The sequence below is a fragment of the Biomphalaria glabrata genome, chromosome 15 (genome assembly GCF_947242115.1).
Source record: "Biomphalaria glabrata chromosome 15, xgBioGlab47.1, whole genome shotgun sequence".
Taxonomy (NCBI): Eukaryota; Metazoa; Mollusca; class Gastropoda; family Planorbidae; genus Biomphalaria; species Biomphalaria glabrata.
This window is the reverse complement of record NC_074725.1, coordinates 10740601-10767645: the sequence shown is the minus strand read 5'-3', so window position 1 is coordinate 10767645 and position 27045 is coordinate 10740601. Positions and strand designations below refer to the sequence as shown.

The 27045-nt window shown below is 39.4% G+C and overlaps 1 protein-coding gene across 1 annotated transcript in view; it reads left to right on the top strand.

Moving 5' to 3' along the window:
- The window catches only part of LOC106055639 (cilia- and flagella-associated protein 300-like), a 79597-nt gene extending 52795 nt beyond the window's left edge, over positions 1–26802 (top strand). The window contains exon 7 of the mRNA XM_056012525.1: positions 24853–26802. Within this exon, the coding sequence (XP_055868500.1) occupies positions 24853–24978 (126 nt within the window). The 3' untranslated portion in view covers positions 24979–26802. The remainder of the gene's footprint in view (positions 1–24852) is intronic.
- The last annotated feature ends 243 nt before the right edge of the window (positions 26803–27045 follow it).

The window sequence follows — 27045 nt, the reverse complement described above, 5'->3', positions numbered from 1 at the left end:
TTGCCTAATCATAAAGATTTTTTTGTAAATTATAGAAAAAAAAATATGCGGATACTAACTTTATTTAGAATAGAAGTTTTTTTCACGACATTTTAGCGACTTTTTTGTTGCTTTTATCACTTTTTGATGTAGTGGAATCGTCGGCACGAATAGATATGCCATAATTAGCTGACTATCTATAAAGCAATCCTTGACCTTTAGAATACTTTCCAAATAACAATAACTCTATTTATTGTCATTACTGAAATTAAGAACTCATTTTCAATGTAAACTTTAGACTTTTTTATGACTAAATTTTGCACTAATCACCTTCATTTCTTCAAAACGAAATTTTTTATCATACTTCTCAAGTCCAACACATTGTTCTAGTTTCTCTTTGGGATATGAAGCTAGCCACATGAGCGTCTCAATGACCTCGACCTCACAGACTTGACTTATTAGTCTCAGAAACAGGTGGACTTAACATTATCCATTCCTCTCAACGATAGTTAAAAAAAAAACAAAAAAAAAAACGCTTTATTTTGACTTCATAGTCCATAATAAATAATCGAAATGTGATATTTGCTTTGAAGGCATTACGTCACAGAGATGTCTATTAGAATTGGGAAAGACTATGTGGCCTTGAAATAGTTGTCCTTCAATAAAATATCTTGCAATCGTTTGTCAATAGACGCGACAATGTCACATTTGTGTGTGTGTCAATTTTAACCAGCCTCTTATCTTAACAATTATATTCAACCCAACCACACACACACACCATATCTTCAAACACATACACACACACATCATATTTTCAGCATGTAGAGCCCACTCCTCCCCTTTTCCCCATGTTAACAGAAGCAGTACTTGATAACACCCAGATCAACATAATTACAGCCGGGAGATCGATACTATTCTCAGGATTCGCACAGATTTGAACAATTTCTTTTCGTGTTCACTTTATTATAGCATCGGTATCGCACTATAGAGAGATTGGGAAATTCTATATTGGCTTAATCGATACTTAGTCATTCATTGGTTACTCTGTCGCCCCGTGGTACTCTCACTCAGAATAGTCCTATGCGCGGTTATTTTCGGTCCACGGTTGGGTCTCAATTGCCAGTTAAAATTTCTGGAGTTACTTATGAGTTATTTCCCAAAGTAAATAGATTATTTCTTTATTCTAGTTTTTTTTTTTTTGGGGGGGGGGGGGATTTTTTCAGACCTGGTCTTGTTCTTTTGAGTCATGACGATGAATTCTAACTGCAGACAGTTTATGCTAATATTTACATTTTAAAAAAAATCCTCCTAAGACCAGCTGCTGACATGGCAAAGTGAAGGGATTTGGTGACGTGAACTGTCACAGCAAATCTTACGATCAAAGTCTAGGGACAGATGAGAGGAGAGAACAAAATTAGTATAATATCAGAGATTTGGTCGTGTAGTATGCACTTCAGACTGTTGTGACAATGGTATCGAGTTCAAATCTTGCCCGCTTCCATCCCATGCCATCATTCAGGAGGTTTGGACTAGGTCGCAATAATCTTCTTTGAAGAAACGTCTAATACATATATACAAAAGTTCACTTGTCATTTAATGTTGAAAAACTTTTTTCCGAAACTTTGTCCGTAAATAAGCTCTCATTGTCTTTGAAAAAAAAAAGGATGTACATCAGTATTTCTCAAACTGTGTTACGCGGAACCCTAGTGTTCCGCGAACTACTGCAATAATTAAATAGTAGGCCACTACGTGAATTAATCTATAAAAAAAGTGTTTTGCTAAATACTTATAATGTGCGAAGCGTTCCTTTGAGGAAAAAGTTTGGGAACCACTGATGAATAGAGATATCAAAAGCATGTTTGCGGATTTTTATCCTATTTCAACTCGAATACTTATATTCTAATTCGTTTACTGTATGAACCTTAGTCCAACTGTAGTAGTCGAACAATCCTTCATTCGAATATTTCGTATAACTTTAATATTCCTCTTAAATCCGCACTACAGTTGTTATAGTTATGTATTTGAGTTCGCTTATAAAACTACAAGAAAATTGAGGGGGAAAAACTATCGGTGAATTTTGATTCCATCAGCGTGGGTGGTACTAATTAATAGCATGTTTTTATCTCCGTGTCTACTGAGTGTCTGCCGAGAGAACTGATTGACTTGTACGCACGTTTCACCCAAGGACATGATGACGTAAAGGCAATGAATCAATGTCCAGATAAAACACAAGTGTTCCTAAGATAATCTATCATGCCAACCTCTCCAGCTCAGCATCGGACCATCCCTGATCATGTATTAGCCAAGAGTTTGTTCAAGGATTAAAATTGCTTCGTTCTGTCTTGTGCCCGCTCACACTACCTCTGATCTCAGTTGGACACTTCCATAGATTTTTTTTGTTAACCGATTGGATTTTGAAATGAACAAAAACTTTCTATTTACTTTAATTACTATCCAGAACGTACACACTTTGTTTCTTTTAAGTTTATTTTTTTTTATTTTGTTGCGTATTATTTGTCTGATCTTTTGTTCAGACCTGAAAGACAATTTTTTTTTTAAATGGAAGTTTCTTTTCTGGCCCAATTATCACTCTTCCAAAATCTTCTTTTTCGTTTCATTTTCTGACGTCTGGCTTTGCGAAACTAATTTAAACTATGTCATTCTATAGCACCTATAATGGTCGTGTTTACTTTGGTAGAACTACATGTTGTTGTTTTTTTCTTGTTGTTGTTTTTGTTGTTGTTGTTGATTTGACAGATTCAAGCAAAAGTTTCAACTCAATTTTGCTTGCAAAAATACAAGACCTATTTTAATATGCTCTCTCTTCTGGTACCTAATTAACTTTTTTTTTTTTGAAGGGACGACCGTTTTATTATTGTAACACAAAACGTCTTCACTACGTCTGCTGTCTATCCTCTATTCCACTCGCCGTGCTCGATAACAGTTCTTAAAGTAAACATAATGAGGTTCAGCCATAATGAGAGTTTCCGTACCAGCGTGTAGGACATGTCACGCCGAGACCAATCGTTATAGAAGGCCTGCTCACTGACAAGCAACGTCACAATCTGAGGACAGTTTTAGACTAATAGTTTGTTGCCACGTCACAGTTCTGTACGAACTGCCCACAGGTTGTGACGTTGCAGGTCAGTGTAAAGGCCTTTTACAAGAAATGGTCTCGATCACGCCAACCAATTCTCTAAATGGTCTATACCAACATCTTCACGCGCAGGGTAGCTGAGATGATCGCCTGATATTTAGTTAGCTGAGCTCATTGCATGTTTACCAAATAGGTCAGATCGTCGTCTGCTAGCAGTGTAGCTTACATCGTCCAATCATCGCCTGCTCACCAAACAGCTGAGATCGTCAAATTCTTCTATTACAGAAGTTTGCATCCACCGTTTGCCCTTTTCCCGTTTAATAGCGTGTGTACAAATTGATGAATAGTTGAACTGACTTGGAGAAGTGTTAGATTGTCTTGTCTAAAACCGTTTATCTGGAAAGTGTCTGAAGGTTTATATTTTGTTTATAACAGCAAAGATTTCTATCTATATAAATATTACTATTATAAAGTTGTAGTCAGTAAACGCTGAAAAAAAAGGGGTTCAGTTAGGGTATTGATGTGTATGCATATATCTTTCCAACTTCTTCCAACCCATTGTAGAAATACAAGAGGTTTTTGATTTTACTTCTGGGGTTATAATATTAGATTTCTAGTATGGTCTTTACAATTGCAGGGTTTATTGTTTCTTGTTTGTCAGAGGTTAAAGCCACAAAACTTGTTACAGCTTGTGATGTGACGAAAGAAGGTCTCCAAATTGACTGTCATTATAGAAACATTAGTGACTGCAGGGGGAAACAAGATGGCTATTACAGTTGATGGCGCTATTGAACTGTGCAGCGATTTGGCTCAATTATATATAGTTATGTGACTCTACACCTCGTCACGTAGTACAATGTATGTCTTTAGGTGCTACATGCGTGTCGCTGTGTGTATGCAGGACTGCCGTAGTGTGCCTGTCTCTGGGTTATGCACAAGATTGCGAGTCTGAAAGATGTGACTGGACAATTTGCCAGATCGATAGAAGTGTCATGCACTGTGAGAAAACAGAAGAACTGGGGTAACAATGTTCAAGAAACTGGGGTAACAATGTTCAAGAAACTGGGGTAACAATGTTCAAGAAACTGGGGGAACAATGTTCAAGAAACTGGGGTAACAATGTTCAAGAAACTGGGGGAACAATGTTCAAGAAACTGGGGGAACAATGTTCAAGAAACTGGGGTAACAATGTTCAAGAAACTGGGGTAACAATGTTCAAGAAACTGGGGGAACAATGTTCAAGAAACTGGGGTAACAATGTTCAAGAAACTGGGGTAACAATGTTCAAGAAACTGGGGGAACAATGTTCAAGAAACTGGGGTAACAATGTTCAAGAAACTGGGGGAACAATGTTCAAGAAACTGGGGTAACAATGTTCAAGAAACTGGGGTAACAATGTTCAAGAAACTGGGGTAACAATGTTCAAGAAACTGGGGTAACAATGTTCAAGAAACTGGGGTAACAATGTTCAAGAAACTGGGGTAACAATGTTCAAGAAACTGGGGGAACAATGTTCAAGAAACTGGGGTAACAATGTTCAAGAAACTGGGGTAACAATGTTCAAGAAACTGGGGTAACAATGTTCAAGAAACTGGGGTAACAATGTTCAAGAAACTGGGGTAACAATGTTCAAGAAACTGGGGTAACAATGTTCAAGAAACTGGGGTAACAATGTTCAAGAAACTGGGGTAACAATGTTCAAGAAACTGGGGTAACAATGTTCAAGAAACTGGGGGAACAATGTTCAAGAAACTGGGGTAACAATGTTCAAGAAACTGGGGTAACAATGTTCAAGAAACTGGGGTAACAATGTTCAAGAAACTGGGGTAACAATGTTCAAGAAACTGGGGTAACAATGTTCAAGAAACTGGGGGAACAATGTTCAAGAAACTGGGGTAACAATGTTCAAGAAACTGGGGGAACAATGTTCAAGAAACTGGGGTAACAATGTTCAAGAAACTGGGGTAACAATGTTCAAGAAACTGGGGTAACAATGTTCAAGAAACTGGGGGAACATTAACCCGATGTCTCAATACACTTTATATTAACATTGGGGGGAGGGGAGCCAAACGTGTGTGTATCGAATTCAGCATGACTGCCTGGTCGTGCGTTATGCACTATGGACTATCGTCTCCATAGTCCCTGGTTCAAACCTTCCCAGCCGCCGCCCCCCCCCCACCCCGCCGTCATTATGAAGGAACATCTGAAACATGTTGGTCAAAATGACGCCAAATGTGGATACATCTTCATGACAACATAGTCACCTTACAATGTTCTAGCCTTTCATATTTCTCGCTTGACTTTTGACCTTTCCCATCTGTGGCATTGTGTTTCTAGGCATGCTATTCGACTCCTTAAGTTTTAACTCTTTCATTATCTTCAAACCGAGCTGGCATTTGTGTCTTGTGGGTCACGTGACACTTACATGACAGAATAGGTTTTTCCTTTTGTTATTGATTGTTGTTCTACGCAAGTCTTTTTCTATTTCTCTGTCTCTTTCTCTCTTTATATACTACATGCGTATATATATTTATATATACTAGCCGGATATTACCCGCGGCCTGCGGAAGTTAGTTTGGGTATTACTGATCTTGTGGACTGGATTTAGATCTATTTCAAACATGGCGAATGTTCCCTTATCAGTTTTTTTATATTTTGCCACTAAAATGAATGTTTAATATGAAAATGGGTTTACCAGTTTAGCCTAAATATTGATATCAAATATAAAATACTGTTAAAACGGATTTACACGATTTGCTAAAAAGTTTCGTCCTTTAATAGAGATATATTTTTATTTATTTTTATTTTTAGGGCCTTCCGGTTGTGGGTAGGGCATTAAACACCCACGTATCAAGATTGATCAAACGCTTTTGATTTCTATGGGGGACATACATATATACATACGCCTTATAATAGAATATGCATCCTCTGTTAGGGACCCCTCAATTTAACCAAAACCATTTAGAAGCAGGAACAGACGCTTCATAACAAACGAATATTCACATTTGGCCAGAACATGAACTAGAACAATGAGTCCATTGAGTTTCACGCTTAAGTTGGCGTGAATGATTTACGTCTGTGAATGGTCGCTTCGTGTAAAAAATGTGATATACCCGTTACTTGATATATTACTTTTACAGACTATAACTTACTGAAATGTTTCATCAATTTAATTGTCATGAGTCGACGATAGTATCGAATACCGTGGCAGTCTGTGTGTTCAAATAAAAAATACGATCAAATTATGAGTCGACGGCAGTATCGAATACCGTGTCAGTCTGTGTGTTCAAATTGAAAAGTCATGAGTCGACGATAGTATCGAATACCGTGTTTGTCTGTTTGTTGTGGTCTAACTGCCATTGTACTTCAATGAAGTCATGGCCTCCGTGGGGACTGCATGTTGACGTCAGACGGTGGCCGGACCTCGTCTGCTAGGGTCGTCCTAATGATGTGGTCAGACAAACAAGTGATCCAATTAGCTGGCTTTTTGTTCTCTCTACATAGATCTAATTACACACAGAACAAAGATCTATACGAATAATATACATTTTTTTTAAATGGGAGAGATATAGGGAAAGACAAAGAAAGACACTATCGACCAGTAAATATAAAATGAAATATATATTTATAGTAGTTAATTAATTTTCAATGGATGGAGAATTGAGAAAGCAAAAGGATTCCATTTGATAAGATTTCTCTAGACAAGAGCATTTGATAAAGTTCACCTCCATAGTTTAAAAGTAAAGTTCCCCTTTCCGACCAGGCGGTCTATAGGACAGATGATCATCTGCTTCTTTTCCTACGGTTAACGAGCAGGGTGTCGTGTGGCCAGCACAACGACCACCCGCCTTTACTTTCCCCAAGTCAGGCACCCATTAGAGTTAGGTGGACTCCCGAAATTCAATATCCCAGTCTTCACCGAGATTCGAACCCAGGACCCCAGGTTCGGAAGCCAAGCGCTTAACCACCATAGTTTGCTAAAAAAAATTATTTTTTTTTTATAACTGGGCCCGTTACACCAATGGACTCAGTGTTTCCTATATAGGGAAAGATCAAACTTTAATTTAAAAAAAAAAATGGCTCCAAGTTAACACCAATAACAGTCAACTCAGATATACCTCAAGGAACAATCTTCGGACCACTACTGTATTACATAAACTTACCACCTAATAGCATTCTCTAAAGAACAATGAAAAAATGATAAATCTGAAAATGTTAGAAAGAGAATTAGAAGGATTACAGAAAAGGGAATCGAATTGGAGCTTGACGAAAACAAAATGTTCTATACATAACAAAACTGCACTTCGAACCTTGTCCAAGATACATGTTAATAAACCAGAGGCGTAATGGGCAAAATGTATGCCCGGGGCAAGAAACGTTTTTGGCGCCCCCTCCCCCATTTCCATGAACATGACATAGAAATAGAGGCTTATCAATGAAACGTATTTAATAATAATATAATACAAATAACCTTAGAATGTATTACCTGACTAAAATATCTACAATAATATTTTTTTCGCCTCTCTGAGTTTGGAACGCCCCAGAAGGTGGCACCCGGTGCATCGTATCCCCTTTGCCCCACTTCCACTCTATGCCTCTGATAGTGATTACAATGTGAAGTAATTCTGCCAATATATACAGAATGTTCTATAACCAGTTTACAACTTTTGCATGGAAGCCAAAAGTAATTAAGCCTTTGCAAGGATCTTTCCTTTTCTACACACATCGTTTATTGTTTCTACGTTTGATTCTGAACTCCGTAGCTGTGTCAACTATTTTCGATAACTCTTGGAGGTTTTTTTTTTTGTTTTTTTTTTCATGTCTCCACTTATCTCCCCTTGGGTCTCTCCGAAGTGTTGAGTGTCTTTGGCTAGCAGGGCGTCGTGCTGTGACTGGGATGAGCTGTAATGGCTTGTGGTTACGTGCTGGACATCCCCAGCCTACGACACTTACGTGTGGAGAGTTAACAAGTCTACCAACACCCTCTGGACAGTCACTGCCCCCCCCCCCAACACTTACCCCCCCCCCCCCTCACCTCACTGGGTCGGTTTACCCAGCCGGGATACTTGTCATAAATGAGAGTGAGACAGAGAAAAAAAATGGGAGAAAGGGGCAGCAACCGCAAGCAATGAGTGGCGCGGTAATTAGATTGGTTTGGATTGTACGGTTACTTTTGATGGTCCTGGATGTCAGAAATAACAGCAAATCGGGTTTTCGAAGGTCGACCCGAGACACAAATAACGGCCGCCTGACTTAGCAATGACAGTCGACAAGCTTTAGTTTTTTCACGTCTTTGATTGTTTTGTTTTTTTTTGGGGGGAGGCTTTATTTTCTTATTACTATAGAGACTCGATAAGAATTGTTTCTAAGATGAGTCATTGCATTAGTCATTGTTACAGTCATGCTTTAGATATTGCTTCAGTCTTCTTTCAGACACCTTTCAGTCAATTTTTACAGTCATATTTCAGTAATTGTTACAGTCATGTTTCAGCCATTGTTGCAGTCATGTTTCAGTCATTATTTCAGTCAATGTTACATGGAGTGTTGAAGAGAAACTGGGGTATGAACGTATATCTTGTCTGGTGCTATCGTACAAATTGTATTTTATTGTAAATCAAATTTCCTCACGGATAATAAGTCTTATTATTATTATTATGTTAGAAACGAACGAGTATTCATTCTCTGGCACTGCCAGGGTCGAGCATCGTTAGAGAGAACAAATTTCATTGTAGTCCCTTTATTATTGTTAAAGTTATCTTGCTGTCATTGTTGCATTTTTAGAAAACAAACGCCACCCGCCCCAATTATAACTATGCCAGGTTGTCTCAAAGTTGGCAACTTCTTTCCAATGTAGGCAAAAAGCAAACGTTACTGTAATGAAACAACAACTACTAGTATACCAATAACATGGTATTCGACAAAATTAGACTACAGTAAACACTGAATGAAACCAGCACGTCTCACATAACACTGATGAAGTACAATAAAGTGACAAGTAACTGTAGAACAGCATTAGAGACGCCTTTATAACTGGTCTGGCATCCAAAACTATTAGACAGCGGCTACTGGAAAAGACATCTCTTACTCTACAAAGCGCTTATGACTAAGCTAGAGTGTTAGAAACAGCCACAACGCATGCGCAGGCTTACAATTCAACGAACGAAATCTCTTGTGGGGCAATGAAAACGCCAACTCGCTCCCATTTAGAAACATCCATTTCTAGTGAAGACCAGGAATTGAATGTCATTAAGTCGCTATGCTACTTCTGTGGTAGGAGGAGACACACACTGGACATGACCTTCTGACACGCCGGACACACGCAGAAAATAACCCAGTTACACTAGAGTTACAAAAACACTTCGTTCCTTACTGTCTCCGAGACCGATGTGCCTAAACTCAAACCCTGGGCAGGTCAGCGTTGACGCCTGATATAACGATCGGTCTCGCTCTGTCAGACTGACCAGCGCAACTTGTTGACTAGTGAAGGTGAAAAAGACAAAAACGCCTGCATCTTTGCGGTGTCTGTTTTCTTTTGTTGAGTCCATTTTTATGCTGGATCAATTACTTACTTAGGTCCTCCGTTCGCCGCATTGGGTGGCAAGCTGTCTCCACAAAGATCTGTCAATGGCAATGTCTGAAGCCTCTTCCCACCTCGTGTCCACTGTTCTGATGTCCTCCATGAAAGTGTGGCGCCAAGTTATACGAGGACGTCCCTGTTTGCGCTTTCCTCGTATTGGCTTCCATGTCATTGCAACTCTTGGTATGCGTAGTTCATTTTGTCGGAGAACATGTCCCGCAAACCTTATGCGACGCTCTATCACAACCTCACTAAGTGTTCGACTCCCAGTTCGGCATAGGATTTCCTTGTTTGAGATCCGATCTGTGTAACTGACTCCCAAAATCCGTCTTAGTCATTTTTGTTGAGCCACATTTAGCCTTTTCTCAATTTCGGTAGATGACTTCCATGTCTCACATGTATATGTTGCTGTTGGAATGACGATTATGTTGAGAAGGTGTATTTTTGTCTCGAGTCCAATGGCTTGGCTTGTCCAAATAGGCTGCAACCTTTGGAAAATGCTCCCTGCCTTTCATATTCGGCACGCTGCATCGTGGTAGGCATCCCCATCATTTGTTATGATGCTGCCAAGGTATGTGAACTTGTCCAACTCTTCAAGCTTTGACTCGCTAAGTCTGACGGGGGCACCCTTTGCCTTATAGCCCACAGGCCAATTTTTTGGGTGCCTCTCTATCTAGGCTCTGCTGGATCAATAAAGTAGTACAATCTTTTGTCTTAGTCTCTTGAAAGAATAATATACTTAATTTAGAGTACTTAGTACCTTTAACAATTTAATTAATTTAAAGTACCTAATGCTCAGCAAGTAGAGATTTACTTGGTATAAAGTAAGCCCTATGGTAAAGATACAATTTTCCTTATAAACCTTGAGTACTACTCACAGGGGAAGTAGAGTTCTTAAATATTCATCTTCAAATGGCTACTAGGGTGTCATGTAGGCAGCACAATTCCTTATGGATATTGAGCGAATTTAAAAAAAATGTTTATTCTCACTAACCTCCCCCTACATTCTGGATCCTTGTATCTGCACCTCACCAGTCGGTCAACAACAACCAAGACTTTGGGTAAAAAAAAAACTTAGAAAATAATGGCATCAAGTCGTGTACTAATGATGGCCATTATGGCTGCCTTAAGGGAGTTGGCTTACATATCGAAAAGATCTCTCTTGAGAAGTATCAATCATTGTAAAAAAAAATTTGGACTAACATCTCAAAGGAGTCCCTAAGGACCAATTATTTGTGGTGACTATCCTGAAAACATCAATGGCGGACTGTCGATTTTGTTTTGCAATTAGTGAAGTGAGTTCAAAGTGAGTTCAAAGTGTTTTTCTTCTTGTTTTTTTTTTTTTTTGTTTTTTCTTTTTTTTTAAATAGTTTTTTGTGTTTTTGTTTTCAATGTTTACGTAGTCATAAAGTGACTTGAACACATTTTTTAAAAAATAAATCTAGTTGCTACATTGTTTCAAGCTTGTGTTTGTTGAAAGTAGGTGGATGTGGGGTGTTATAACCGATCATTGACTCGTAGCACCAGACTGCTCGTAGACAACTAAACCGATGTAGGCGTAATGTATCTTATCTAATAAAACTTGAAATAAATTGAATAACTTCCTTTTGCGAACAAAACTAAATAAAACTTTATTTATAATATAAACAAAATCAAGTGGAAATGAGAACAATTAACTGTAAAGTCTGTAATAGACTTAAGTAATATTTCTTCACAAAATCTAACTCACTACAATAAAACAACCCTTCAGTCTTACGTTCTGGAGTCGTCTCCCCTAATTAAGACTAAGTAACGACAACGCCACCTATGTTACATCATTCACAACCAACCGCAAACCTCTTCCCACCGTCACCATAGAAACACACACACACACACTCCATAACATGAAGTCAATAGAACACTTCTCTTTCTTTTAAAACTATAAGCAGTAGAGACAGTGCATCATGTCCTAGTGGAAATGGCAGGTCCTCGTATCGCATGCCTGCGGTTCTGATTAAAAATCCAGTGTTCCTGGATGTGCCACTTATCTTTCATGACTCCTTGTGTCGCCTGCGCAGGCGCTTGGAAAGCAGAAGTGTAGCCTCACTGGGAGAGTGCGTGTGTGTGTGTGTGTGTCCAGGGTGATTATGAAGAAAGGGAGTATTTATTGTTAGTTGTAGAGAGAGAACATTAATTTAATGTTAGTCTTGTAGAATGATGCAAGATTAGCTGCGCTGCCGTAAGCTGTGTTAAGTACGCCAGACGACTCCAGGACGCCAGAGTGTAAAGACGTGTTTTGATTGGGAGTGGTAAAAAATATAATTTTAATTCATTTCATCTCAAGTTTAAATTTGTTTATATTGTATACATGAAGAATAATACGCCAACAGAGGTTTAAGTTGTCTACTATAAGTCAACGACCGTCAACACCACTCATTGTTATGTTCCATTTAATGGACACTCTCAGACCAACGCTGCCAATAAGAGAGAGAAGTGATCAAAGTCTAATTTTCTTTAGTAGTTACTCTGCATGGCTAGAAATGGATCTAAGCCAAATCATTTCATATATATACGATAGTTACATGGGTGAAACTCGGTGTTGCAATTTTATATTTTATTGTATTGTAATTTTATATTAAAGTAAAGCAAAAACAAACAAAATATGGCGAAACACAAAAATGTCTCAACACGTGTTGAATAAATGTGAAGCGATTTTCTTAGAAATTCAAACGCATAATAATAATATCGGGAAAACAATTACTAACGCGTCGGCCACACACGGGGAAAACTCGAGTTTGACCTTTATAATTTTTGAGAGTAAAAAATAAATTAATTAAAAAATAGCTGGAGAACGAAAAAATATTTATCTTGAACGGACTTACCGTCTTCAGGTATTCCCGCATTCAAGAGTTACTCAATTACATTTTGCGCATCGTCATCTAAGTCTAGATCTAAAGGCCTATTATTGGGATATAATATACAATCTACTAGATCTCTACATTCGATTAACCAGGATTTTCTTCTCGGCGGGAATGGAGCGGGATAAAAGATATTGTTTTTAAAACTAAAATTCATTAGTTATTAAGAGAAAAGCAATCACTCTATAATTTGTATAAAGGAGGTATTGTCTTTTTTTTTTAAGTATTTTAAATGTTTTTGTTTACAATACCTCTATTCAACTCATACCTTCGTGTAAACTTGGGGGAGGGGGTAAACCTGGGTGGGCGGAAACTGGACACGGATCTTGAAAACGCTTTAACGATTCGCTGGAAGTATTGAATTTGATGTATAGCCTAGTGTTGGCAAAAGAATGACTAGCTCGTTGGCCACACCGTGATAATTTTTGCAAAGTAGAAAAAGAAATACATTTAAATTTGGCGCGAGAACTAGAAAATATTTTTCTTAAAAGAACTGTTCATCTTCGGGTTTTTCCAAGAGTTTAATAAATTAATTTCCAGGAACACTTTTCTCATCGACTTCTAAGTCTAGATATTTTAAAAGGCATTTTATTGGAGTTTTATAAAGTCTAGTAGATCTTTACATTCTCTAAACCAGGAGTCTATGATTCTTTCTCGATTGGGGAAAGGGGGAGGGGTGGACGGGATAAAAAAAATTTCCATTTGTTTTTTATCTATCATTCATGAGTTATTAAGAGAAAAAAATAGTAGCTCTATTAGTTGTATGAAGGAGACATTGTCTTTTAAAATACAAAAAGTATTTTTATGATTGTCTTGTTTTCATTTCTCTTTTGTTGTTCTCTCTCTCTCTCTGACTTTAAGGCTAATATAAACATTATAAATGTATTTCTGTGTCTATTTTTTCCACTCTTTCTCTCATGCAGTCTATTTTTACTTCAACTATTTTCTGGTGTCTCAAGTTTTCCTGTCAATATTCAAACTTAGTCTACATTATTCACAACACAGATTCACTCAACACGATCTATAACTCTGGATTCTTCCTCTGACGGGATCTAATCGGGCTCTAAATTAGTCTCTCTAGGCTCACTTTCAAGCATTTTATTGCTCTCTGGTGCCGCCCTTGAGCTCAAGCTAAGTTAGACATTCTCTCTACTTGCAGTCTTATGTCGTTGAAACCATTCTTGTCTGTTGTCACTTTTAAAAAGGGAAACAAAAAAAACAACAAAAAAAAAACATTTAAAATACTTTTTTTAAAGACAATACCGCCTTCATACAACGTCTAGAGCGATTGATGTTTCTCTTTATAACTCATGAAAGTTACATTTAAAAACAATGGAACATTTTTTACCCTGGCCAATCCCCCCCCCCTTATTTTCTCCCCGAGAAAATAAATCCTGATTAAGCGAATGTATAAATCTAGTACACTTAATAATATCCCAATGATAATATCCCAATGATAAACATTTAGATCTAGTTGTCCTTTAGATCTGGAGGCGCGGTGGCTGAGCGGTAAAGCGCTTGGCTTCCGAACCGGTGTCCGGGTTCGAATCCTGGTGAAGACTGGGATTTTTAATTTCGGGATCTTCGGGCGCCTCTGAGTCCACCCAGCTCTAATGGGTACCCGACATTAGTTGGGGAAAGTAAAGGCGGTTGGTCGTTGTGCTGGCCACATGACACCCTCGTTAACCGTAGGCCACAGAAACAGATGACCTTTACATTATCTGCCCTATAGACCACAAGGTCTGAAAGGGGAAACTTTGTCCTTTAGATCTAGACTTGGAAGACGATGCGCATAATTCTCCTGAACATGAATTAATTAAACTCTTGAATGAATGCGGAAATATTTGTCAACAATATTGAGTTTTAGGATATGTTTGTCGTCATTATTATTATTATGTTAGAAAAGAACGAGTATTCTTTCTCTGGCGAAGCCAGGGTCGAGTTTCGTTAAAATTCATCGTAGTCCCTTTATCAGTTTCCGCCGAGGAATTTTCTGGTAATGTGGCAGGCCTAAATGTAAAACAAGACTTCTGTAGAAGTGTCTAAAGGAGCTCGAGGACATTCTCATTGCACAGTGTGGAGTTGTAAGAGAGCTTCCACGAATTTGTCAAAATCCAGGAGTCCTGCATGGTTAGCTTGGTGAACTATAGGAAAACGGCGGGGGTTCCCGGTGTGCTCGACCTTCGACCACGCCCGGAGTGTCCGACCCATTGGAAACAGCAGTTTTAAATATGGGCATTAGTTTGGATCTCTCCCAGACAGAGCGCATTGTTCCTTCAGGTTTACAAGCCTAGAGTTACACGAGCTTTGGCTCAACTCTTTTGAAAGTAAAACGGTTTGAGTGGTCGGGAAGTATAGAACTCCATCTTCCTTAAAAGTCATCGTCAACTATGAATCTGTGAAAAATAGAGAGAGAGAGAGAGAGAGAGAGAGACCAAGTAAGCAGTAAAAGTAATAATGACAATGGTTACATAACAGTTACACTTTCCTCAGCACCCCCCCACCTCGTATTTCCCAGGAAACCAGGCTTATAAGCCCCCCGTTAATGGAAACATTCCCCTGAGGAAATCCCTGTCATGATACAAACAAAGAGAAACACAATATTGGCGAAAGGAAGTCAGGAAAAAACAATATTCCTACGTATTAGCGAGACATAAGCGAAACAACAGATACATTGAAAGAGAGGAGAGAAAGAGGGGAAAAAATATATAGAGAGAGAATGTTCGATTTTTTGTTTGTTTCATACACATACTTTCTGTAGGCAATATGAATCTATATAAATAATGTATATATGGCCTACACACACATATCATAGACATATACACAAACGAAAACATAACTATACTTCCGGTGAAAAGATTGCCGGAAGTCTGTATGTAAGTGCCATGTTGGAATATTGTTTTTAGGCTTGTTGTCTCGTCTGTATTGACACCACTGTGTGGGCGGGTAAGGTACGGTAATGGACAATATGTTCTGTAACAGAAAGATCTAGAGCTAAATGCTTCATTTACTGTAAAACATAGACTTTAGCCAATTATGTCAAGGACTCTATTGAACTACTGTTGAAACTTTAAAATCTCCCTACTTCTACTTCTTCTTCGTATTACTTGTATGCAATGTGTTTTAAATTCTCTGGAGCTGCCAGGATTGAGATACCTTAAAGGGAAACCAAATTCATTGTAGTCTCCCTTCATGGCAAACGATGGGAGTGTCTATCATGACGTATGAAAGCCGAAAAGGAAAGACACTGCCTTTTTTTTTTTTCACATTTGGACATGCCAAACTCTTGCTCTTGAGACAAAATCCACCTATTTAACACAATTGTCATCACAACATCAAAGTGTGCATGCGAGACATGGAAGTCGTCTGCCGAAATCGAGAAGCGACTAAATGTGGCTCAACAAAAATGGTTAAGACGGATTTTTGGAGTCAGTTACAAAGAAAATGAGATTTGCGGGACATGTACTACGCAAACTAAGATTTGCAATGACATGGAGGCCAATACAAGGAAAGCGCAAACTGGGACTTCCTCGTATAACTTGGCGCCACACTTTCATGGAGGACCTCAGAGCAGTGGACACCAGGTGGGAAGAGGCTTCAGACATTGCCAGTGACAGATTTTTATGGAGACATCTTGTCGCCCAATCAAGACCCATCGTTATGGAAGGCCTGAACACTGACCTGTGACGTCGCAACCTGTGGGCAATCCTTGGGTAGTTTAGACCAATAGCTCGTTGTCACGTAAGAGGTCATGACGTCGGACCTGCGACGTCGCAACCTGTGGGCAATCCTTGGGTAGTTTAGACCAATAGCTCCTTGTCACGTAAGAGGTCATGACGTCGGACCTGTGACGTAGCAACCTGTGGGCAATCCTTGGGTAGTTTAGACCAATAGCTCCTTGTCACGTAAGAGGTCATGACGTCGGACCTGTGACGTAGCAACCTGTGGGCAATCCTTGGGTAGTTTAGACCAATAGCTCCTTGTCACGTAAGAGGTCATGACGTCGGACTTGCGACGTCGCAACCTGTGGGCAATCCTTGGGTAGTTTAGACCAATAGCTCCTTGTCACGTAAGAGGTCATGACGTCGGACCTGTGACGTAGCAACCTGTGGGCAATCCTTGGGTAGTTTAGACCAATAGCTCCTTGTCACGTAAGAGGTCATGACGTCGGACCTGTGACGTCGCAACCTGTGGGCAATCCTAGGGTAGTTTAGACCAATAGCTCCTTGTCACGTAAGAGGTCATGACGTCGGACCTGTTACGTAGCAACATGTGGGCAATCCTTGGGTAGTTTAGACCAATAGCTCGTTGTCACGTAAGAGGTCATGACGTCGGACCTGTGACGTAGCAACCTGTGGGCAATCCTTGGGTAGTTTAGACCAATAGCTCCTTGTCACGTAAGAGGTCATGACGTCGGACCTGCGACGTCGCAACCTGTGGGCAATCCTTGGGTAGTTTAGACCAATAGCTCCTTGTCACGTAAGAGGTCATGACGTCGGACCTGTGACGTAGCAACCTGTGGGCAATCCTTGGGTAGTTTAGACCAATAGCTCCTTGTCACGTAAGAGGTCATGACGTCGGACCTGTGACGTCGCAACCTGTGGGCAATCCTTGGGTAGTTTAGACCAATAGCTCCTTGTCACGTAAGAGGTCATGACGTCGGACCTGTTACGTAGCAACATGTGGGCAATCCTTGGGTAGTTTAGACCAATAGCTCCTTAATAATAATAATAATTTTATTTATAAAGCGCTGTTAACAAACAAAATGTAGGCTCAAGGCGCTGTAACAACATTACAAACATAAACACAACTGCCGAAATAACAGTTAATCTAAAAAAGTTTTAAACAAGTAGGTCTTAATGTTCTTCTTAAAAGTGGTATAGCATGTTGTCTGTCTGAGATCAATGGGGAGTGAGTTCCAAACCTTTGGTCCGTGAACTGAAAAAGCACGCAGACCGTAGCTTTTGAGGGAGAAACGTGGCACTACTAAAAGCGTTGAGTCCATTGAGCGCAGGGTTCTCTGGGGGACATATGGAGTAATCAGTTCGCTAAGGTACAAGGGCATCTCATTGTTATATATACACTGATGACAAAGTGTGGCGACCTTGTAATCGATTCTCGCTTTCACGGGAAGCCAATGGAGCGTGCGCAAGAGCGTAGTAGCAGAATCTTGTCTAGTTTTTTTAAGGACTATTCGAGCGGCGTTGTTCTGTATACGTTGCAGCTTGGCTATTTTGTCATCAGGTATACCTGCTAGCACGGCGTTGCAGTAGTCAAGGCGGGAGAGTATGAATGCCACAGCTAGCGTTTTTGTTGACTCCGTTGTTAAATATGGTCGGATCTGGCCTAATCTGCGCAGCTGCAGATAAAGACCTTTGCAGAGCTGATTTATGTGTGGGTCGAAAGATAGTGTTGAGTCGAAGAAAACTCCAAGATTCCGCACTACATGAACAAAAGGAACATGGCAGTTCGTGATAAAGAGAGAATCTGTGCTTTCAACTTTTGAGACATTGTTCCTAGTGCCAATCTTAATTATTTCTGTCTTGTCTTCGTTCATCTTGAGTTTATTTTCAACCATCCAATCGCTCACCCTTGCAACGGTACCACTGATATTCTCTGCCAGATGGGACAACTCTGAGGGTACTGATGAATCGTATAACTGTGAGTCATCGGCAAAGAAATGGTATAAGATGCCGGTTGGCCGTATGACACCGCTGAGTGGATATGTGTACATAGTGAACAGTACTGGGCCTAGAACTGATCCTTGGGGTACTCCGTACTTCAAAAGTAAGCTTGTTGATTCCGTCCCGCTAACAACGACACTTTGGGTGCGTTCCGTCAGGTAGGATCCAAGCCACTTTAGGACGACTCCTGCTAAACCAAAAGTTGCAGAGAATCTGGCCATCATAATTTCATGGTCTAGCGTATCAAAGGCTGCGGACAAGTCCAGCATAGAAAGAATTGATATGTGGCCTTTGTCGGAATTGTGAAGTAAGTCGTTTAGTACCCTGACCACTGCTGTCTCTGTGCTACGGCACTTCCTATATGCAGATTGAAATTCTTCCAAGAGACAGTACTGTTCAAGATGAGAAAGAATTTGCACTAACACGATGCGCTCCAGAAGCTTTGACAGGAAGGGAAGATTTGAAACCGGGCGATAGTTTTTTAGACATTCCGGGTCAAGACTGGATTTCTTTAATAAGGGCCTGACAAGTGCATGCTTAAATTGCTGTGGTACAATGCCTGAAGTCAGTGAAGAGTTCACAATGTTGGTAATTGTAGGTACAAGCTCATCTAAACATTCGAGGAGCAAGGAGGTTGGAATGGGATCAAGGTCACATGACTTATTTGGCATCTTCAAAATAGTACTTTTGACATAATCTTCAGATACACGCTGAAACTCGCAAAAAGGAGTATTTTGAAAAATTGGAGAGTGGTCAAGCTGTGATGAGAGGGATGGCATGTCATTTCTAATCTGCTCAATCTTCCCAATGAAGAATCTATTGAAGGAATCAGGAAGTTCAGATAATGGGATAGATGACGGCAAACGTTCGTTATTTGCTCCCCCTAACATTTCAGCGGTGATCCTGAATAGCTCCTTTGAAGAATCAGAATTTTCGATTTTTTGTCGAATATGACTAGCTTTTGCGTCTCTAATCATACGGTTAACCTTGTTTTTTTCTCGTATGTATATTTGTCGATGTATCGTCAGACCTGTCTTTTGAAATGTACGTTCGGCACGTCGGCGAATAAGTTTGGCAGTCTTTATGTCTTCCGTCAACCAGGGTGCAGATGGCCTAACTGAGACTGTACGAGTGACAAGAGGTGCATGGCTGTCCAGCAACTTTTTCAAGCAAGAATTGTAATTGCTGAGAACGTCTGTGTTGCTCTGTTGCAACAGCAAAGAGGTCACGTCCATTTTGAAGGAGGCAATATCTATGGCTTTAAGTTTACGGGAAGTCACGTTTTTCTTTGGCCTTTTTGCTTTTGATAGGCGCATTTCAAAGTTTACGAGAAAATGATCTGACAAGCCGCGGTCTGAGACATTGAGTTTGGCTACAAGCTCACTTGCATTTGTAACAATCCAGTCAAGAGTATGGCCTTTGACGTGTGTTGGAACATTTATCAGTTGGTCTAAGTTGCGATCCTTTAGCGCATTTTTCAGCGACATCGCGTATGTCTCATTTTCACTGTCAAAATGCAAGTTCACATCGCCTATGACAAATAGATCTTTTGTTGATATGTGACTGTCAAGGAGGTCTTGAAATTCTTCGATGAAAACTTTTGTTGTCAGTTTATTTCTCTTGCTTGGTGGTGGGCGGTACAGGAAAATAAAAGTCAGTGTTCTACTGTGGTGGGAAAGGCGAAACTCGCACATCTCAAAGGTCGTGTACGTTGAGCTTTCAGGTCTTATTGTTACATACTTAGCTAGACTATCTCTGTACAGTATTGCTAAGCCCCCTCCGCTGCCTGTTTTTCGAGGTAGACTCTTTAAAATAAAGCCTGGGGGCGTTAGCTCAATGGTTCTTGGCTCATCACCAACTTCTTTAAACCATGTCTCACTAAGGAAAACGATGTCGTAGCTATCATCAGTGATGGTGTCTGCAAGCTCAAGGGTTTTGTTACTGCATGACTGGGCGTTGAGGTGCATTATTTTAAGCAGACTGGAGGATATAGTCACCAGAGGCGTAGCACATTTTGAAGACACCGGAGGAGTAATATCCCGAATTATAGGTTTTTGATGGGGACATCTGACCTCTGTTGTGTGAGGAGCAATAGGGGTGGGGTGGTTAATAAAACAGTTTAGTAGGGAACTGCTGAACTCTGTCGTAGAAGAAATAACAGGGGTAGGGGTGGGGTTAACAACACAGTTAAGAGTCCTGGAAACTGTGTGACATGTATCTGTTGAGTTGAATTGCGGTAGGTTATACCATAGGCGAATAAGACGCCCAGCCCTAGACCCACGAACTGTCGGCAGTTTACGCCCGATGCCAAGTCGACGAATATTTCGGAAAACCTCGCTGTCTAGTCGTGATTTGAGTAACACACATGTCCGTCCTATGCGACGTAATAGATTAGCGTCCATGACTCCAGTACGGTGATTTGACACACTAGGACTGATGACACACAGGGTTTGCGCTCCGACTGCTATGTAGTGGCCACGGTACACGGTTTTACCAAGCACATCAATCCCTCGGGCTATGAGTATCACTCTGTTACTGTTTATATAGATGCTTGTTAAACTAAAGGATAGTAAATGAATACAAAAACTAATTAAATTTAATTAACGTGACTTAAATCTATCAAACTAAATACACCAATCTATAGACGAAATCAACACAAATCTAATGGTATAAGAAAGATCACTTAGCTCTAGAAAATAGCAACACAAAAATCCTCCAAAACGAGAGACGAAAAAACACGACTGCTGCCTGCTGGCGCAACAAAAAGAAGGTGGGTCACGTAGCCTTGTCACGTAAGAGGTCATGACGTCGGACCTGTGACGTAGCAACCTGTGGGCAATCCTTGGGTAGTTTAGACCAATAGCTCCTTGTCACGTAAGAGGTCATGACGTCGGACCTGCGACGTCGCAACCTGTGGGCAATCCTTGGGTAGTTTAGACCAATAGCTCGTTGTCACGTAAGAGGTCATGACGTCGGACCTGTGACGTAGCAAAGAACTATTAGTCTAAACTGACCCTAGGTTTCGACGTCGCTTATCAGTGATGAGGCCTTCTATAACGATGGGTCTCGGCCCTGTGCCCCGAACGTCACGGAAGGTTCTAATTCAAATCTAAGTCTTAAAGGTGTCCACTGAGAAATATTCTGATACATATGTCATGACAGTCTTACGACACCATCGCCCACTCGCAAGTTACGAAAATCTTCCTAGGAATGTTCAAGGTCACGAAGTTGTCTGTTAGCTCATTTGTCACCCACCCTCCTTCGGCTGATATCACACTTGGGACTATTGTGTGTTTCTTCGTGTATGTCTCTTAAGTGGAAGTATTGATTAGTATAGAATCTTTAAGCTTAAAAAAAAACTTGACTCAGTAGTTTATTGAAGAGATATCTACTTGACTATTTCCATTAGAGACATAGAATCACTGTCTATTGTTTTCTTGATCTAAAAGAGTCTATCTGGAACGTTGTGAGACTAACCACAAGAGGCTCTGTTGCGTTACGTGGCTTCACAGTAGTGCTACTATATTAAATGGACCTCATTCGCCAATCGTAAATAAACAACATTTAGTCACGTGATAATATTGATAAAACAACGGAAAAAAAACTATAACGTGATAGCCATTGTGTATTAAAAATTAGATTGTAATATATATAGAAGAGATAGAGAATCACGTGGCTAAATGTTGTTTGTTTACGATTGGTGAATGGGTCCATTGGAGCCCGCTTGACAAAAGTTGCTTGCCCCTGACTAGAAGTGCCGAGGAATGGTTGCCATGTCAACAAATCGTAAGATAGTTTACCTATGGCCGAAAGTGTGTGGATGGGCGGTGTTAAGATGGGCCAAGAGAGAAGCGCATATTAAAACTACGGAATGATTGATTTCTCTAGATTTACAAGGACGAACCTGAAAACATTGAATTAATCAATCTTTTTTTTTTAGGCACACATCTTAATCTTTTCCCCCTTGTCTCTCTCTCTCTCTCTCTTCTTCATAATTCTCTTTCTCCATTCTCCGCCTCTCTCTTTCTCTTCTTTCTTCCTCCCTTTTCATTTTTCTGTCTTTTTTTTTTCTCCCCTCTTGTGGACGGTCGTTGACTTGTAGCACCAAACTGCTGGCAGACAACAAAACCTATTTTAACTTGTAAAACTTGAAATACCTTGAATGCCTACACTGTGAACAAATCTAAATAGATTTTTTATTACATTATAGACGAAATCAACTTGAGATGAAATGAAATCAATGTAGTAGACTTTAGTGAAGCGCGTTGGCTGAGCGGTAAAGCTTGGCTTCCGTACCGGTGTCGGGGTTCGAAGCCTGGTGAAGACTGGGATTTTTAATTTCGGGATCTTCTGGCGCCTCTGAGTCCACCCAGCTCTAATGGGTACCCGACATTAGTTGGGGAAAAGTAAAGGCGGCTGGTTGTTGTGCTGGCCACATGACACCCACGTTAACCGTAGGCCACAGAAAGAGATAACCTTTACATTATCTGCCCTATAGACCACTAGGTCTGAAAGGGGAACCTTACCTTAGTAATATTACAAAACAGTATTCTGAACAAAATGTAACTCACTCCAAAAACACGTCTTTTCACTCTGGCATTCTGGAGTTGTCTGTCCTACACAAGACCGCTAACGACAAATCCGCTTGTCTTGCATCATTCACTCTGCATATTTAGCCTCTTCCCAACGTCATCATAGACACACACACACACAAACACTTCATAACACTCTTCCTCTCTCTTTCTCCTTATTTCTCTTCCTCTCTCTTCAGAGTCTTACTCCTCATTTCTCTTCCTCTCTCTTCAGAGTCTTACTCCTCATTTCTCTTCCTCTCTCTTCAGAGTCTTACTCCTCATTTCTCTTCCTCTCTCTTCAGAGTCTTACTCCTCATTTCTCTTCCTTCTCTCTCATCATTTCTCTTCCTTCTCTCTTCCTCTCTCCATCTTTCTCTATTAACTTGGCACTTTATTATCTGCTCTTTCCTCCTTACTTTAGACTTTGAGTAATTTCAACATGTTATTTCTATGGGTACTTTCTATAAGAACACATACGTGTTATTATTGTAGGATTTAAAATGTAATGTGTACTATGTTCACTATACATCGAAGGTCAGTGTTTGCACATGTCCTGTTGCTACACGGCATCATTGCGTACATATCTGCTGTGCTAATCTCTTTATCATGATTTTGAGTGTTTGTATGTATATGTTTGTTTGTTTGTTTGCCCTGAGTTCGTGCCCAATACTGGAACTTCCCTGTGTTTTTTGCATGAGTTGTCCCGGTGCTGGCAATCAGATAATGCCTGGCCTAACTGTAGATGAAATCTCAACCAGTTCATTAAACTTCGTTTGTTGTTAGCTGGAATGGTTTCCCTTGATCTTACAGCGTCCTCTGTTTCAAATACCTGCAATGTTTTTGTTTTAAAAACGTATCCATGGTGGCAGAGTGTTCAAACGTTTGACCTCTGAACCAAGGGGTGAAGGATGGGGTGGGATTCTGAAGTTAGTGATTGTTTGGACTTTTTGAGTCTACACAGTTCTATTACTGGGAACTTTTATCTACCACATTAAGCTCAATACTTCATTCATGCTCTTACATATCTCACTGTTGTATGCTCAATATTTGCAACATTTCCGGTTGGATAAAGACATGAAGAATGAGTAGCTCTTGAGATTAACAAATACACATACGTTTTGTATTCAGAATGGGTAGCTCTTGAGATTAATGGTAGCGTAATTATGTTGTAGGTCTTGAGATAAATAAAGACATACATATATGGTATGAAGAATAGGTAGCTCTTGAGATGAACAAATACACATACGTTTTGTATTCAGAATGGGTAGCTCTTGAGATTAATGATAGCGTAATTATGTTGTAGGTCTTGAGATAAATAAAGACATGCATATATGGTATGAAGAATAGGTAGCTCTTGAGATGAACAAATACACATACGTTTTGTATTCAGAATGGGTAGCTCTTGAGATTAATGATAGCGTAATTATGTTGTAGGTCTTGAGATAAATAAAGACATACATAAACGGTATGAAGAATAGGTAGCTCTTGAGATGAACAAATACACATACGTTTTGTATTCAGAATGGGTAACTCTTGATATTAATGATTGCATAATTATGTTGTAGCTCTTGAGATAAATAAAGACGTGCATAAGTGGCATAAAGAATAGGTAGCTCTTGAGATGAATAAAGACACAATTATGTTGTATTAAGAATGGGTAGCTCTTGAGATGAATAGATACACAATTATGTTATAGCTCTTTCGATTAATAAGGAAGCTATTACTTATCACTGAGAATAGGTAGCTCTTAAGACATACTTCTATTGTATTGAAAATGGGTAGCTCTTGAGATGAATAAAAGCTCAATATGATTATGTGAAAAATTGGTAGCTCTTGAGATGAATAAAGACTCGAATATGTTGTATGAAGAATTGGTAGCTCTTGAAATGAATAAAGACTCAGTTGTATGTTTTGTTACTGGAACGTTGGAGGAGAGGGGAAGGCAGGTGATCTGGGGTTCAAATATTTCTGACAGTGACAGCGAGTCTAGTTAGTTAATGATGCAAACAATCACTCAACTATTTTCTTCTATCTAATGTTGCAGGATGCCAAAGGCCAGATGTATTTCCCGTCCACCAAGAGACACACTCAAGACTTTGCCTACCTCGTCATAGATCCACTCAAGAGAACTGTCACCTGTTTGTCGCATACATTCGGAACAAGTTTCTAAAACAGCAACAGCAAAAACCTTTAGAAATCTTTTTTTTCCTCTTTGATTGTTATTGTTTCGTTTTTTTTTTCCTTTTGTATTTCTATTTTGTTCACACTTTTAAAGAAATCTTATGAGAAGACAGTTGTGCATTCTTTTCTTTAATTTAACATTTTGAATGTTCGACAAGTTTAAAACGTTAGGGTTTTAAAAAAAAAAATGTTGACATTGATCAAATGAAGCTCTGTACATTAGATGAAGCGGCTGAGCGTGCCAGATTTAAAGTGCATTTTCTATTGGACAATTTCATTTCGTTTTCTGCATCAAGTAATAATCGCGTCATTAATAATTGGCCATGTCAATATTGTAATGCATTCAATCATTGGGTTAATGCTCATCTTTTCAATGAAATTCACTGTTTCAATCTAGGTTTTAATGTTCTTGAATATTAATTTAAAATAATTAGATAATGTTTGTCTTTTTAAATAAACTACTATCGGCATACATATCAAACTTCCAGAGCAGGGCTTATTGACCGTGATCCCAACTAGAGTCTATACGTTTTGTTCATGTTCAATATAGACCTACAACAATGCAGTTTAACAAAAATGAAGTAGGCTATAAGAAAGCAATGCTTGAGGAAGCAAGCAGATTTAATAGACATTTTGTTGTAGTCTTCCCTAGAGCTCGCCGCCTATCTAAACATCCAAGTGTTAGATTGAAATAGCTCTGACTGGTGTGATATGATGAAATAGTTGAGTGTGAGGTGTAAGAGTTGTGACAGGAATCAATGTGTAAATGATGTTTCTCAGTGACCTGCGACTGGAGTAAGGGATGAATGTGTACCATAAATAGATACTAGGTTTGAAGGCTGACACATATTTTTACCCGTTGTATTTATTTTTTGCTCGTAAAGAGCACCCAATATGAATTAAGTTAACATTTTAAACTGTTCTATCTGCCAGTAGGAAACTTGCTGTGCTGTTACCCCATTTTTTTTTTTTTCATTTCGAGAAGTGGATTAGAATTTCTCATTAGTGAACCGTTGATTAACTTTCAGTGTTTTTCTTGTCAGTGTTAGCAGTGACGCAGAGCAGTGAATGTTGTACAGAAGCTAAGAGAATAGCCTGACAGTTTGGTTTCTGAACCGGGGGTTCTGAGTTCGAATCCTTGTGAAGACTGGGATTTTAAATTTCGGGATCTTTGGGCCGCCTCTGAGTCCACCCAGCTCTAATGGGTACTTGACATTAGTCTGGGAAAAGTAAAGGCGGTTGGTCGTTGTGCTGGCCACATGACACCCTCGTTAACCGTGGGCCACAGAAACAGATGAACTTTACATCATCTGCCCTATAGATAACACGGTCTAAAAGGGGAATGACTTTAATTTATTAACTCTGAGCTAACGTAGATCTTTACAGCCAGTTATTGTGTTTCGTGTACCCAGAAAATGGAACTTTGATTGCCTAACTCTAAATGCTTTTAAGTTTATTTTAGGTGAATTGGTAGCTACCAAGAACCGTAGAGTATTAGAGTGAAAAGTCTTTTATGATGTAACATTAAATAGATCACTGTTTACAAATGGATTGAAATGGTTGAATGTAGTCTTTGATGAGATGATTCAATAAAAAAAATATTTTTACATCATAGACATCTGTTTGTGTGTTATGTTCTGATAATTGTTTTTTTTTTAATGGACTGCAAATGTCAGAAGGAAACAAATAAGTTTAGACATTACGTAAACTATTAAATGTCAACTTCATGTCACATTAAAATCTGTGTTGTCACTGTGGTCACGTGGCGTATTAATATCATGACCAAGTTGAAATGAAAACCTTTAATACAATCTTTTGTTGTTATTGTTTTTTCTTTGTTTGTTTAATGGTTGTTTCAAATTAGACTGTTGAAATCAAGTCAACAAATGTCATACATACAGCATAGACTAGCTTTTATAAAGTCTACACTCATATTGATTGAACTAAAATGACGGGCGCAAAAAAAAATGTCGGCTATTTGAGGAGGTCATTTCAAAAAAGATGACTGATCTTTTAAAGGTCAGTGATGTCTTAGCGTTGTGTTTTTACATTCTGA